General features: G+C 41.4%; 1 protein-coding gene and 1 long non-coding RNA gene across 2 annotated transcripts; one reads left to right on the forward strand and one right to left on the reverse strand.

Moving 5' to 3' along the window:
- The first annotated feature begins 4,606 nt into the window (after positions 1–4,606).
- Positions 4,607–14,487, forward strand: mcm5 (minichromosome maintenance complex component 5). The gene is made up of 16 exons (XM_061700318.1): positions 4,607–4,893; positions 5,667–5,793; positions 6,249–6,377; positions 6,446–6,618; positions 6,700–6,855; positions 8,942–9,111; positions 9,251–9,422; positions 9,495–9,606; positions 9,918–10,061; positions 10,586–10,651; positions 10,841–11,017; positions 11,140–11,252; positions 11,338–11,466; positions 12,120–12,262; positions 13,914–14,041; positions 14,218–14,487. Exons 1-16 carry the CDS (start codon positions 4,721–4,723, stop codon positions 14,317–14,319), a joined length of 2,214 nt encoding a protein of 737 aa, XP_061556302.1. The 5' UTR covers positions 4,607–4,720; the 3' UTR covers positions 14,320–14,487.
- On the reverse strand, positions 7,204–9,264 carry LOC133414732 (uncharacterized). The gene is made up of 2 exons (XR_009770070.1): positions 8,925–9,264; positions 7,204–7,865 (listed from the first exon to the last, which is right to left on the reverse strand). It is a non-coding gene; the product is annotated as an uncharacterized LOC133414732 (long non-coding RNA).
- Positions 14,488–14,547: the final 60 nt, after the last annotated feature.

The raw sequence follows: 14,547 nt of genomic DNA on the forward strand, positions 1-14,547 counted from the left end.
TTTTGCATATGATGTGGTCCTGTAGGCTTCATCAAGCCGTGATCTCCAACTCAGAGCGGTTCGCAGCAGAGTGTGAAGCGACTGGGATGAGAATCAGCACTTCCAAATCTGAGACCATGGTCCTCAATCGGAAAAGGGTTGGCATGCCCTCTCCAGGTCGGGGGATGAGATCCTGCCCCAAGTGGAGTAGTTCAAGTATCTTGGGGTCTTGTTCACGAGTGAGGGAAGAATGGAACGAGAGATCGACAGGCGGATCAGTGCTAGCATCTGCAGTGACGCGGACTCTGTATCGGTCTGTCGTGGTGTAGAAGGCAAAAGGTAAAGCTCTCAATTTACTGGTCGATCTGCGTATGTTCCTAACCGCACCTATGGTCACAAGCTGTGGGTTGTGACCCAAAGAATAAGACCACGGATCCAAGCGGCCGAAATTAGTTTCCTTCCCAAGGTGTCCGGGCTCTCCCTTAGCGATAGGGTGAGAAGCTCGGTCATCCGGGAGGGGCTCAGAGTAGAGCTGCTGCTCCTCCGCATTGAGAGGAGCCAGATGAGGTGGCTCGGGCATCTGGTTTGGATGCCCCCCCCCCCCCTCCCACGGGCCGCCTCCCTGGTGAGGTGTTCCATACACGACCCACAAACCCAGGACCCAGGAAATGCTGGAGAGACTATGTCTCCCAGCTGACCTGAGAACACCACGGGACCCCCCTGGAAGAGCTGGACGAAGTGGCTGGGGAGAGGGAAGTTTGGGCTTTCCTGCTTAAACTGCTGCCCCTGTGACCCAATCTCGGATAAACGGAAGAAAATGTATGGATGGATGGATGTATGTTTCATTTCTATCTAATACAAATTCTAAATTTAATGGATTGTAAAATGGCAATTTTTAGGGTTGTTAAACATTCACGTGAGTAGCGGTGGAGGCAGCGATATAAAATACGTATAGCATGGGCGACACACAACCGTCGACCTGTAATGGATCTAGTCCACGAGTCAGGGATTATTCCGTTTGCAAATATCTGAAAGTTTGTCAACTGCACTTCAAAAAGACACTCATTTTTTACACTTTTAAAACGCTCTGAGGGCCTATTTATATCCAAATAAAAACATTTTTAAAAACTGCCACATTTTAGTGTTTCAACTATGGCATTTTGGGGCATAAAAACACAAACTGTAGTATTTAATTTAAATATTTTTTAATTTAAATTTAAGTAGTTGAATTAGTTTTTTTCATTTTTCAAATGCAATTCTAAATGTAAAGATTATGGTGCTCTAGTGACATTAGAATAAACAATTTTTTAAAAAATCTTTGGTCGCTCATGGGTCATAAGCGCCGATGTGTGACACCTGGCTGCAGGATTTATTGACCTATTAGACCCCCGGTAGGTAAACCACTAATAAAGCCAAGAAAAGAAAGTTTCTGAAGAAAACAGTACATTTAATCCTATGTGCTACATGCACTAAACAGTATTAAAACCAAACGTGGCTCACGCCTCACAGATGACAACTTGAAAATGAAGGCGTCTATCGCCCTGAAAAAAAAGGAAATATAAATATTCTAATTGGCTGTTGTTTTACATTCTGTATACTGTGTATTTCACACTGTTAAGTGAAATAGTCCTTTTAAATTCAAGTTGACAGCTTACTGCACGCTTCAGACACGATAAAATGATGGACCCGAAAAAGATGGCAGTTTTGGTTGCCTGCAGGTGGATAATTAAAGTTTGGCCTTTCTTAATACAAAAATACAATAAAGACTTAAAAAGAGATTGACCATATTATTTGAAAGTAAGTTTCAACGAAGAGTTCAAAATGCTTTTGTTACATGTAGGAATAAAATGTTGCGTTCTCTGTAGCAGTTCCTTGATTTAATAACTGCAGCACACCAATTTTTTTATAGATATACATACAGATAAAAAACTATCTGTATATCTGTATGTATGTATATATATATATATGCAGCGTTTTCCTCACTTTAGATGTAAAAACGATTTTGTGGCTCCCGGTGTTTTGTTTTTTGCTCATTTTGTTCAATTCAATTGCTCATGGCATCTCCCACAATTGTACATCCATTGTACATTCTATTCTGCTGTTATTTTTCCTACAGCAAATTGGGAGAAGTGACTGCAACTTTTTAAATAAGTAATTGCAGCCTCAGAAGAGATGAAAAATAACATCATAGCATATATTTCTTTATCAAAAAAAAGGGAAAAAGATGTCAGCAAAAGCTTTTCTTAAACTCCAGATCCAACAGATTACACTGTTTATTTATTTTTTAAATGTACTTCATATCTAATACAGAATTATGATTCAGATTCAAATTTGAATTTCTGGCTTCCTGTTCCTTCTAGTTTTCTGTCCAGGGGGGCAGAACGACGAGCTGGCGTAGGCGCGCATGTTTAAGTCAAGTAAGTGCATCTGAACAAACCAGAACATTAAAGTTCATTTATTACAGTAGTTCAATTCAAAATTGAAACTCATACAATAAATTATACTAATTCTTTAAACACATAGAAATTACTTTTCATGGTAGGGTTCCTGCCTAAGTTCTGTATTAAAATCATTATTATTTTGATTGTTTCTTGGATCACTGATGGTGTCGTGGTATACTCGCCTGACTTTGGTGCGGGCAGCGTGGTTTCAGTTCCCACTCAGTGACGGTGTGAATGTGAATGTGAGTGCGACTGGTTGTCCGTGTCTATATGTGCCCTGCGACTGACTGGCGATCAGTTCAGGGTGTAGTCTGCCTTTTGCCCGAAGTCAACTGGGATAGGCTTCAGCGCCCTGTGACCCTAACCAGGATAAGCGATGTTAAAAATGGATGGATGGATGGATGTTTCTTGGGTTATATGATAGTTTCTTGAGATGGTCATTTTTTTCTGTTTGTTTGTTTTTGTTACCTCTAAGCTATAATCATTCAAATAGAAAAAAAAAAAATCATGAAACTTCTGGTGGTGACTGTGGTTTACATTCATGGGACTGGTGTCAAAGTGTGATGCCACTTTCCCACAGCCAACAACTTTTTTTTATCTCTCTGACACCAACACAATAAGTTCCTCCTCAGTTTTCTTTCACTTTGCCTAATGATTATGGTTTATTGAAATGCATTTTGACAGAATGGAACACTTTTGATATTTTAGATAATATATTTCAGTATGATATAATTTATTAAAGTTGAAGGAGCTGCGATGGTAAAACAGGATGTGTAAACAACATTTATACAGCCATGGGAACTACAGAGTGTACCACCTCTCGATATCACAGTCACACACACCTACTGTATGTGCCTCCCACTAAACAGGAAACAAATATATTGCTGATGCATTTTCTCTTGCTGCTGCAGAAGCAGATGACATCATCTGGCTTTTTTTAACCCCCCAAAAAATCCCACATAGGGAGAAAAATACAGATTTTAACCATTGTGGTGGTTTCCATCAAATAATAATTTAAAATAAGATGAGCTCTACCAGTGGTGTATATTACAATAATTATAAAGTATATACTGTAATGTACATACTGTATACATATGTACTGTGTGGACAAATGTAAAGTGTATTATATATATTACAATATATATAATTTTACAGCAGCTGTACAGCTGTCTGTACTTTCTTTTTGTCATTTTATCAAAATGCTTGTTTTTTCCCCCCTCAGTCTCCACAAAAGGCGTCACAAGAGCAACAAAAAGACATAAATAGAGAGAGGTTGTCAACTGTGAATGAGATCTTGGGTCTCATAAGACAGACACAACTGCGTGGGACCGCAGCAAAATGGAGGAACATGTACCAGGAATTCAGAGAAGAAAGATATTCCCATCTGTGGCCTTATTTAAGAAAATTGTTTGATACTGCATTGTCTTTTGCCAGCATAAAAAAAAGTTTTATTTTTGTACTTAAATACATTTTAAAGTGCATTTTTCTCCACAACTACAGAAGTTCAATCATTACTTTTACCAGGCTTTTACACAAGTGTATGTACAGCTACCTAAATAGAGAGTGAATATTTTTTGTGTCCGTATTATTCTGTTATGTAATTCTCCAACCACTCAAAGTAGTTTCAGCCAAGACACTGTTATTTTACAACTTGACCACTACGAGGCGCTGTCACTCTAAAAATTGGACTAACAGGTTCAGCTGAAACTGGTGGGGTTTGGAAGACAAATGCTACTTCCAGTTAGAACAAACAGGATAACGCAAACGCAAAACATACTGTGTACAGTTTACTATTGATCACATCGGTTTACAACACCTACTATCCTTAAACATTCGGAACACTGCCTGAATTTATAGCATTTTTATTGTTTTATTAAAATCATCATTATGAACAGTGCTTGCATTTATATAATTTGTATTTTATTATTAAAGCCATTTGATCCCAAATTTCACAATAGGTTTATAGCGGGATTTTTTTTCACAATGGGGTTGAAAGCCGCATGGCGCACGTCATTTACGTCACTCCTTGGTCTCTCGTCTTTTTCGCGCCACTAAACGCTGAATGAGGACCACCTCCACATAGATGTCACTTCCTGCATCTGCGATCTGACCAATAAAATCAAGCCAATTTTCTTGTCAGCCAATGAGAGGCAAGAACGACCGAGTCCGCGCGACAGACTCGCGGCAAAACTCAACTTCTTCCTGTCTGTTTTGCCGCGAAAAGAGTGATCAGCACCATTGTTAGCACAAGTTGACGGCGGTGCCGATTTTTTCTTCTCAATAGGAAACCAACCTGCAACATGTCTGGCTTTGACGATCCTGGAATTTACTACAGTGACAGCTTCGGAGGGGGAGAAGGACATGGCCCAGATGAAGGGGGACAAAAGCGGATTCAGATCAAGAAACGGTTCCGTGAATTTCTCCGACAGTTTAGAGTGGGAACCGACCGAACTGGCTTCACATATAAATACAGGTAGATGGGCTTTTCAACGCAAAATTAAGTCCCTTGTAATTCAATAAACGCTAAAAGAGTAATAAAACAAGCTCGGATAGTTGTTCCACGTGACGAATAATTTTCAAAGGAAATGAGACTCATGACAAATCGGCAGACTTGGCAAAACTACTCACACTCTGTACATCAGTAGGAGGATACATACTTGAGTAAGAAAGATTCACGTAAAAGTGCAGTACTGATTCATCTTTACCGAATCTCTGTACTGTACTTGAGTGTAAAAGTAATTTTATAGTGGCAATTTTATACACATCTGTTTTGGTAACTGCACAACAGGGAATAATCCTAAATAGGGTCATGCATGGGGAGATACTGTATCTTGGAACAAAAGTGAATCTTTTACGTTGTGTAGTCATCCGCAGAGGTTGAAAAACGTAAGGAGCCGAGTTAGACAAAGTAAGGAGTAGAAAGTACAGATTTGTTTAAAAAAAATCTAGGGAATAAAAGTGAAAACTCGTCAGTAAAAGAAATAAATTAATTACAGACACCTGAAAATTCAATGTAGTTACAATATTTGTACTTCGTTACGTCCCACTACAAATTTAAACAAAAGCTTCTCATTGAAAATGTGTGAACCACGTTTACGCATTCCTGGATGCCTAATTCCACACCATCATGGACTGTAATTTACATTTCAATGTTTTACACGAATGAGCCCCACACTAAGCCCCCTGTTAGCGCATGATTTTTTTCAGCATCACACTGTTCATTCAGTTGTCATTTCTGTATCTTAGAGATGAGTTGAAGAGACACTACACCCTTGGAGAGTACTGCATTGAGGTAGAGATGGAGGACCTCGCCAGCTTTGATGAGGATCTATCAGATTGTCTGTACAAGCTGCCTTCTGACAACCTGCCACTGGTAAGACGCTTAATTTGAACTTCAGCCATGTGAATATAAGGGGACATTGTTCATCCTGTTAACTTACCTATTAAACCATTCATCCATTTTCTGAGCCGCTTCTCCTCACTCGGGTCGCGGGCGTGCTGGAGCCTATCCCAGCTGTCATCGGGTAGGAGGCGGGGTACAACCTGAACTGGTTGCCAGCCAATCGCAGGGCACATAGAAACAAACAACCATTCACACTCACATTCACACTTACGAGCAATTTAGAGTCTCCAATTAATGCATGTTTTTGGGATGTGGGAGGAAACCGGAGTGCCGGGAGAAAACCCACGTAGTCACGGGGAGAACATGCAAACTCCACACAGGCGGGGCCGGGGATTGAACCCGGGTCCTCAGAACTGTGAGGCTGACGCTCTAACCAGTCGACCACTGTGCCGCCACCTATTAAACTATATGACTGTAATTAACAGTTGGAGGAGGCTGCTAAGGAGGTAGCTGATGAGGTGACACGTCCACGTCCAGCCGAAGAAGAGACTGTGCAGGACATTCAAGTTATGCTGAAGAGCGACGCACATCATGCTTCTATCCGCAGCCTTAAGGTAAAGTACAACTAAATCTCTCACGTGGCTTACCGATAATTTGAATTTGTCAATACTGTCCTCTGCAGTCAGAACAGGTGTCTCGTCTGGTGAAAGTGCACGGCATCATCATCTCAGCCACCCCAGTGAAGGCCAAGGCTACCAAGGTGTGTCTGAAGTGTCGCAGCTGTCGTCACGTCATCAGCAACATCTCTCTGCCACCGGGCCTGCAGGGCTACGCTCTTCCTCGCAAGTGCAACAAGTAAGCATGACTCGGAAAATAACGATTCTCAAATAATGAGCACACTCAGCAGGTTTTATAAACCAATTTCTCTTTCCATAGTGATAGCACTGCAAGAGTTAAGTGCCCCATGGATCCTTACTTCATCCTGCCGGACCGCTGCGTTTGTGTTGACTTTCAGACGCTCAGACTGCAGGAATCTCCAGATGCTGTACCCCATGGAGAAATGCCTCGACACCTTCAGCTCTACTGTGACAGGTCAGAATTTTTATCTGGCAATCAACTCTTTTTGGCTCTTTGAGTCGACGTTTGAACTGATAGAACAACGAAATGAAAAATCTTTGTCGATATCCCATACTTAAACAATGTGCATTACTGGTCCAAAAATGAATAGGAAGAAGTTAAAGCTAATCTCTTTATGATGAATTATCCACCAAGAAGTGCAGTCCGAAATACCAACATACAGTACATACCAACATATGTACATGCATACATGAATACTATAATCGGAGGTGGTTAGAGTACTGTTACCTTAGAATAATATTACTCAAGTAAAAAGTAGTCCTCCAAATAATTATTCAGTGACAAACAGAACTACTCAAGTACTGAGAATCTGGTAACTTCTGATTTATTTTTTTAAATAGTGCATGTCCTATAAACAAAAATAGAAAATGGGAGTATGCAAAATAAAACCGTGCCCAACAAACTCACTTTGAAACAATATTTTTTAAATACAATGAATAAACGAAGGCAAGTTTAGCCACAATAAAAGATTAAAATTAACTTTTTTTGTTCACATATGAGAGAGCACAATAGGCTCACTATGCAGATATGAATAATTATATATAATTTGATGATATTGAACTTTGACTGGTGAATTGACCCACATTTATCATCAGCAATACCGACATCCGTTCCATTGCTCGAAAAAAGTTTGAGTGCTTGCTGCCAATGTACATCTTTATCTTCAGGCTGTGCATCCATTGGGGAATGCTTTGTCTCCCTTCTCCTTTTGAATGCCCAAAAGTGCAATTTGCATTCATGTGCAGTTGTTGACCTGCTGCTTTTATGCCACCGAACACTACATTTTGCAAACGTAGACCAGGGCAGCCTCTTGTATGTTGCTGAAGTTCCGAGTGGAGTAGGGTGAACTGTGGGCATTTTTAAGCAGACACAGATGACAGAGCTGTTCTTTTTTTTTTGTGGTCCATCCATTCAGTTTATATAACGCTTGTCCTTACTTGGGTCGCCGGTGAGTTGAAGCCCACCTGAGAGGTAAAAATAGATTACTGCCATGTTACTGTCACAGTTAGGGTTTTTGAAGGCAAGGCAAAACCTGGAGGACCCAAGTGCAGGGAGGCAAGGCAGGAGTCCCCAAAAAATTATATTTAATTTCCCCAAAAAAGGCAAACATGGAAAAAGTAAACTAAACAAAGTCACACAACAGATAACCAAAGTAACAAAGAAACACTTGAATAAACCTAAAACTGGAAACAAAACATGACTGGTGACTAGGGCGTGGCACAGATAGAGACAATGACATACTGCAAAGACAATGAACTGACAAGAAGTGAACGAAACCAGGCAACTAAATACAAACAGATTGACGAGACAACGAGGAACACCTGGACAAGATACGAGTGGCTGGAGGGAGCTGATTGGTCAACACAAGGCAGAAGGTTGACGAGAACAGGTGGACACAACAACCAAATGTGCACACGACAAACATGGAACACAGGAAAACATGGAACAAAACTAAACACAACCCAAACCAAAACACAGACCGTGACAGCTACACTTAAATGAATCACTTTGGAATTTTTTCATTTTGTTTGGCGTCGTAGAAACTAAGAAGTCACATGACTGCCTGACCCCGTTTGATTAGTCAAATAAAGTCAAGCGTGACTCGTAGTTATGTTGGCTTGGGGAACCAGTCATGACAAGTCTCTCTGGTGAACCAAAGTAGATTGCGCAAGCAACAATATCTGTAGGTAAAAATACATGTAGCGGGTGGAATGTAGTTCAATTTAATGTTCTAAAAGTAGCATAACTTAAATGCTCAAAGGTAAAAAGTACGTAGCATTAAAACTACTGATTTTACTACTAATTTATCCAAAATGTTACGGACTAAACCGTACCTTACCTCTGACTAAATGCATAATTTCCACGTGTATGCCTACACAGACACATTGCATGATTGAGGATCAGGGAATAGGTGAAAGTACACGGAATGATAAATGTTGAAAGTTTGTGACATAATATTTTAGTTGAATATACTAATGGGGAAAAAAAATCACAATAATCTTTGTGTGCGGCTGTTAACTCACAGTACTTCCTTTGTCAGGTACCTGTGTGACCGTGTGGTCCCAGGCAACCGAGTAACCATCATGGGTATCTACTCCATCAAGAAGACTGCTGCTGTGAAGTCCAAAGGCAGAGAGAAGAGTGCTGGTGTGGGGATCCGGGCATCCTACCTGAGAGTAGTTGGGATACAAGTTGACACAGAAGGGGCAGGTAAAAGAAAGAAATGAACCTCTGTACCCAATTACCCAATTGATACCTGTGTACCCAATTACCCAATTGATACCTGTGTACCCAATTGATTTATTTGTTCAGACCACAACAAGGTGGTAAAGTGTTGTGTCCCCTCCAGGTCGGGGTGCTACTGGGACCGTGTCTCCACAGGAAGAGGAGGAGCTGAGGTCGCTGGCTGCTTCTCCTGACGTTTACACCTCTCTGGCTCGCTCCATTGCGCCCTCAATCTACGGCAGCGATGATCTCAAAAAGGCCATCACCTGTCTGTTGTTTGGAGGTTCAAGGAAGAGGTGAGGCTGGTGTTGTTGTTGTCGTCAAATGGCAAAATGATTGCTTTATACATGTGCACATCCTTTTTCTAGGCTGCCTGATGGACTCACTCGCAGGGGAGACATAAACCTGCTCATGCTTGGAGATCCTGGTACAGCCAAGTCTCAGTTGCTCAAGTTTGTGGAAAGATGCTCGCCCATTGGGGTAAATGTTATTTTCTTATTAGACTGTAGCCCTTCTGTGACTAGGGTGGTCATGTCATTAACCTTAAAAATAAATGGCTTATTTTATTGTGGGCTTTGTCGCCATCTTGTGGCATTGAAGGGGTGAGTTTTTCAGTGAATAGGATAGGTTACAAAAAACGTGAATATGAGAATTTGCCATTGGTGCAAATAGGCAAGGGATAACTGTACTCATATTTGTACTACGTAATTACAAGCCCATATTTCCATGACTTATTGATTATTCACAAAGTGAATCAATTGATTGCCAGCGCTTGTCTTGTGCAACTTCAGGTTTACACCTCAGGAAAGGGTAGCAGTGCTGCTGGTCTGACTGCCTCTGTTTTGAGGGACCCGACTACCCGTGGGTTCGTCATGGAGGGTGGAGCTATGGTTTTGGCTGATGGCGGTGTTGTCTGCATTGACGAGTTTGACAAGGTAAGATTGGGGTTTATATTTTACAATGCATGTCTGTGGGTTAGTGTCAGATCTTGATGGACATTAACATCTAACATGTCCTGGCCCTCCAGTATATAGTACATGCGCCACTAATATTACAAATGCCAGAATGCTTTGCACGTGTGTTGGCCCATCAGTCTAGACCGGCAAGCTGATCTGTTTATTCCAGATTCAGTGTTTAAGCAAACTGTAAGTTTGTTGTCATATAATAAACTTTAACGCTACATTTCTGCAGCGAAGGGAAACCTGCACATCGCAGTGATTTTCCATTAAATATTGAGTTTGGCCTGCGTCGTTGTCCCAATTTTTTATTTTGCCCCACTGTGAATTTGAGTTTGACACCCCTGATATAGTATGTCTACTATTAGATACCTTAGATGGCCAGAATCCTGCATGACTTTAGGCAAAAGGTCCTGCAAAGAATATGGGGTAACAGCTGTAAGTTTCAATAGCAGTGTCTTAATTTCCAATTTTAAAACAAACCGTGTTGTCTATTTTTGAAGATGCGAGAAGATGACAGAGTTGCCATCCACGAGGCCATGGAGCAACAGACCATCTCCATCGCCAAGGTAGAGTGATTGGTTAGATATCATTTGGGTAGGTAAAGTACTTAGCGGAGGATGGTTTTGATCCATCCAGCTCTGGGTTATAGATCCAGCATGCTTCTGCTGCGTCACTCTACTGATGATGCATGTGTGCCCCACTGCGATGGAGTGACCTCCCCTCACAACTTAGACCAAATCATCGACTGTTCCCAGGCTGGCATCACCACCACTCTGAACTCTCGCTGCTCCGTGCTGGCTGCTGCCAATTCTGTTTTTGGCCGCTGGGATGACACCAAGGGGGAGGACAACATTGACTTCATGCCCACCATCTTGTCCCGATTCGACATGATCTTCATCATTAAAGACTCTCATGATCATCAGAGGGACATGGTAACAGGACTCGCGTGACTTCTTTTACTGTCATGTTTTGGCAAATCTTTTTCTTTTTCAACACACACATCCTTAAGGTTTCTGAGTATAAAAATGCAAAATGCCCACTCTACGCCTTGCAGACATTGGCTCGTCACGTTATGAACGTTCATCTGAGTGCCCAGACACAGACGGAGGGCGTTGAGGGTGAGATTCCACTGGCCACCTTTAAGAAGTACATTGCCTTTGCCAGAGCGTAAGTCCTAAGATTTTACATTCTTCCCTCAAGCCAGATGAGTGTTCTCTACTGAAATGCTCACCAATACAATTTTTCCTTGCAGTAAATGTGGCCCTCGTCTCTCTCCTGCTGCTGCTGAGAAGCTGAAAAACAGATATGTGCTGATGAGGAGCGGCGCAAGAGAGCATGAGAGAGAAACAGACAAAAGAGCATCCATCCCAATCACCGTCAGGTATTAATTATTCCTCCTCCTCCTCTTTGGTCAACCCCTAGTGGTTAAGGACCAAGGTTCGTTCATAATTCTCGTTAGCTTCATGAGTGTAAGAACACTAACCATCTGCTGCTGTTTTTTCGGAAGTTTCCAGAGACCGCAACAAGGTCGAGAATTTTTTTTTTTTTTTCTCCAATTACCTCCCAAAGCTGTTGAACACACTACCAGAGAAGTCTTATTCCGAGATCTTTCTTAAGTGAAAGTTGTTTTGTTTTCACAGTATGCAGTGTTTATATGCATTTTTTCCACCCCCTTTTCTTAAGGAAAAATGTGATAAAGGTTCCTAAAATGCAGATACATCATTTATCTTCGAAGACATTTGAGTCTCTTATGCACTGGTAGAATGGAGCATTTAAGAAAAACGTGAACTCCATCCATGTATCAGATTGACACCAAGGAGTGTTCGAAGAAAGTGCGTATAAGCATGTCGCAGAGACACATTTCAATTTTTAACATCCTTTTGTTGATCTTGTAAGTTATTCTTAGTGTCCCACGTATTCCCAATGTTGGATGTCCATTAAAGGTACCATACAAATGAAAACCCACTGATGTTTCTGTTGCTCCGTTCCATTTTGGGCTGCTTCTTTATCAGTTTTGGCTCTGCTCTATTCCAGGCAACTGGAGGCTGTGGTGCGTATTGCAGAGTCCTTGGCCAAAATGAAGCTGCAGGCTGTGGCTGGAGAGGAAGAAGTGGATGAAGCGCTGCGACTCTTCCAAGTTTCCACACTGGATGCTGCGCTCTCCGGCAGCCTTTCAGGTGTTTTTTAGTTGCAGTTGTGCTGTTACATCTTAAGTACATCATGCTGTTTGCCTTGACGCACCGAAAATGGCTTACCAGGGCTCTACAGTAATGTTTATACTGGTCGCACTGGTGTGACCAGCGCACATGATGTTTGTGTGTGTATGTGTGTGAGGGGGTGGGGGTATTGTTTGGGTGGAATTGGAGAAATTTGAAATCATGGCCAAAACAATAATGAATTATTGGAAAAAAATAAAATAAATTGCGTACCTGATCAATTCTCGTCGTGCATGATGGAAATGCTAATCACAAGCCAAAACTTCATGCCAACGGCAAAATATGTTAACATTTGTGTATGAACTGAAGTTTAAACAATGACATTTACATAAATAAAAATCATTATGGAAACTGTATATGACGGTTACATTCTAAATAACAGTAGTATTGTTAGGATTTCCCAATGGTGCATACAGCATAAAAACGTTTTATATATGAAAAACGCTCTAATTTTTTTGTTTATTTTTTTTCTGAACAATACAACAGGCACTGCGTGTTACCTGATTTTAGGACCATAGCCACAGAATTCGGTGTTTGTTCAAAGTTTAAAAAGAAAAGATGTAACTATTTCCACAGATATTTTGAAGCTATTTCAATTCTGCTAGTGTTACGTTCGTGCCACAAGACTTATCTAGGTAAGTAGAGAGAAATATACAACTATCAGTGTAAATTGATATTTAATTTTAAGTTGAGCAGACACCTAGTTTTTCAGTGTGGGGAGTGTGACGCGGTGTGTGTAATTTCCACTAAGAGGCGGAATTTATATAACTCGCAACATGTAAGGCCAGAGTTGTGTGCTCCCAGCCCTTCTCAGCCTTACAAACGTACAACAAAATATATAACTATACCGATAGTTTTTTTGCACGAGAAGCAGATAGCATGGGTTCCATGTCGGGCTTGTAATATTCGTCTCTCTTGCCAAGTTGGACATCCAGCTTCAGGAAGAAGGGGTGATTAAAAAGTGGACGGGACTGGTCGATGTCATTATGAATCTGAGTTGGGTACCAGTACTAACTGCACCCTTGTCAGTGGCCCCTCGTCGCTCGACGATGGAAGGGACCCTCCGTGACCACCGACTTTCTGCAGGTCACAACCGCTCCGCCACTCAAGGCTCGCTCTCGTCGAATGTTCACCTTTCATAATTATGAAATAGCGCTCTATCTTCAGAAAGAGAGCGTGCAGGTGGAGGAGATTGACTAAAGCAGTGAAAAAGACAGCGACTTTCAACCGCCATGTCTTTATATAGTGAGACTGTGTAAAGGGAGCATTAAAACATGCACTCGCAAAAGTGCGACCACAGAAAATATTTACTTACACACACACTGAAAAGAGGGTCGCAGTCCTGAGCCCTACTTTCATATGTTAAAAAAAGCATAAAGTAAAATTAACAACCTGTAGTGGTCCGGCCAATACAGGGAATGTGCCAGTTTTCTTCCCGAGGTCTATCAATCTGCCCTTTAGCAAGGCGCTGAACCGCTGACAGCCCCAATCTGTTGTACGCACGTGCGACCAGTTGCGTTTAGCCTAGCACGTTTAAATATAATACGTCAGTGGATGATATGATCCCTTGGGTTTACTTTTTTAATATATGCGGCTCCATTCTGATACACAGGAGTGGAAGGTTTCACTACTCAAGAGGACCAGGAAATGATTTCCCGCATTGAGAAGCAGTTAAAAAGACGCTTTGCAATTGGCTCCCAGGTGTCCGAGCACAGTATCATCCAAGACTTCGCCAAACAGGTCAGTTGAAAGGTGGAAAGTGCAGTGACACTTGAACACACCAACAAAATAAGGTTAGCACATGCTGGAGAGCGGCTATTTTGCCACTTTCAACCATCACTTGAGTTTTTTGTTTGTGAGGAGCTTTTAAAATTTTTTGTTTTTTTTTTTGTTTTTTTTCCAATGTGATCTGCTAGAAATATCCTGACCACGCCATCTACAAAGTCCTACACCTGATGTTGAGGAGGGGTGAGCTTCAGCACCGCATGCAGAGGAAAGTACTCTACAGAGTCAAGTAGATGATTTTGTTCTCTGTCACATACATATTGATGGAAGTAGTTGTCTTCGCAAGTTAAAATCGTCATATCTGCCCTTGTGATCATCTGTGCTGGTAAATGGATCTAAACCTTTAAGGTAAGGATCCAGCTGTTGCTCTTACAAGGATTTTTTTTTTTTTGTAGCGCACATATCTGCATGCCCTGTAAAAAAAGAAAAATTGGAAATCATAAATAAAATGTTGTAATTGC

The sequence above is a fragment of the Phycodurus eques genome, chromosome 16 (assembly GCF_024500275.1).
Source record: "Phycodurus eques isolate BA_2022a chromosome 16, UOR_Pequ_1.1, whole genome shotgun sequence".
Taxonomy (NCBI): Eukaryota; Metazoa; Chordata; class Actinopteri; order Syngnathiformes; family Syngnathidae; genus Phycodurus; species Phycodurus eques.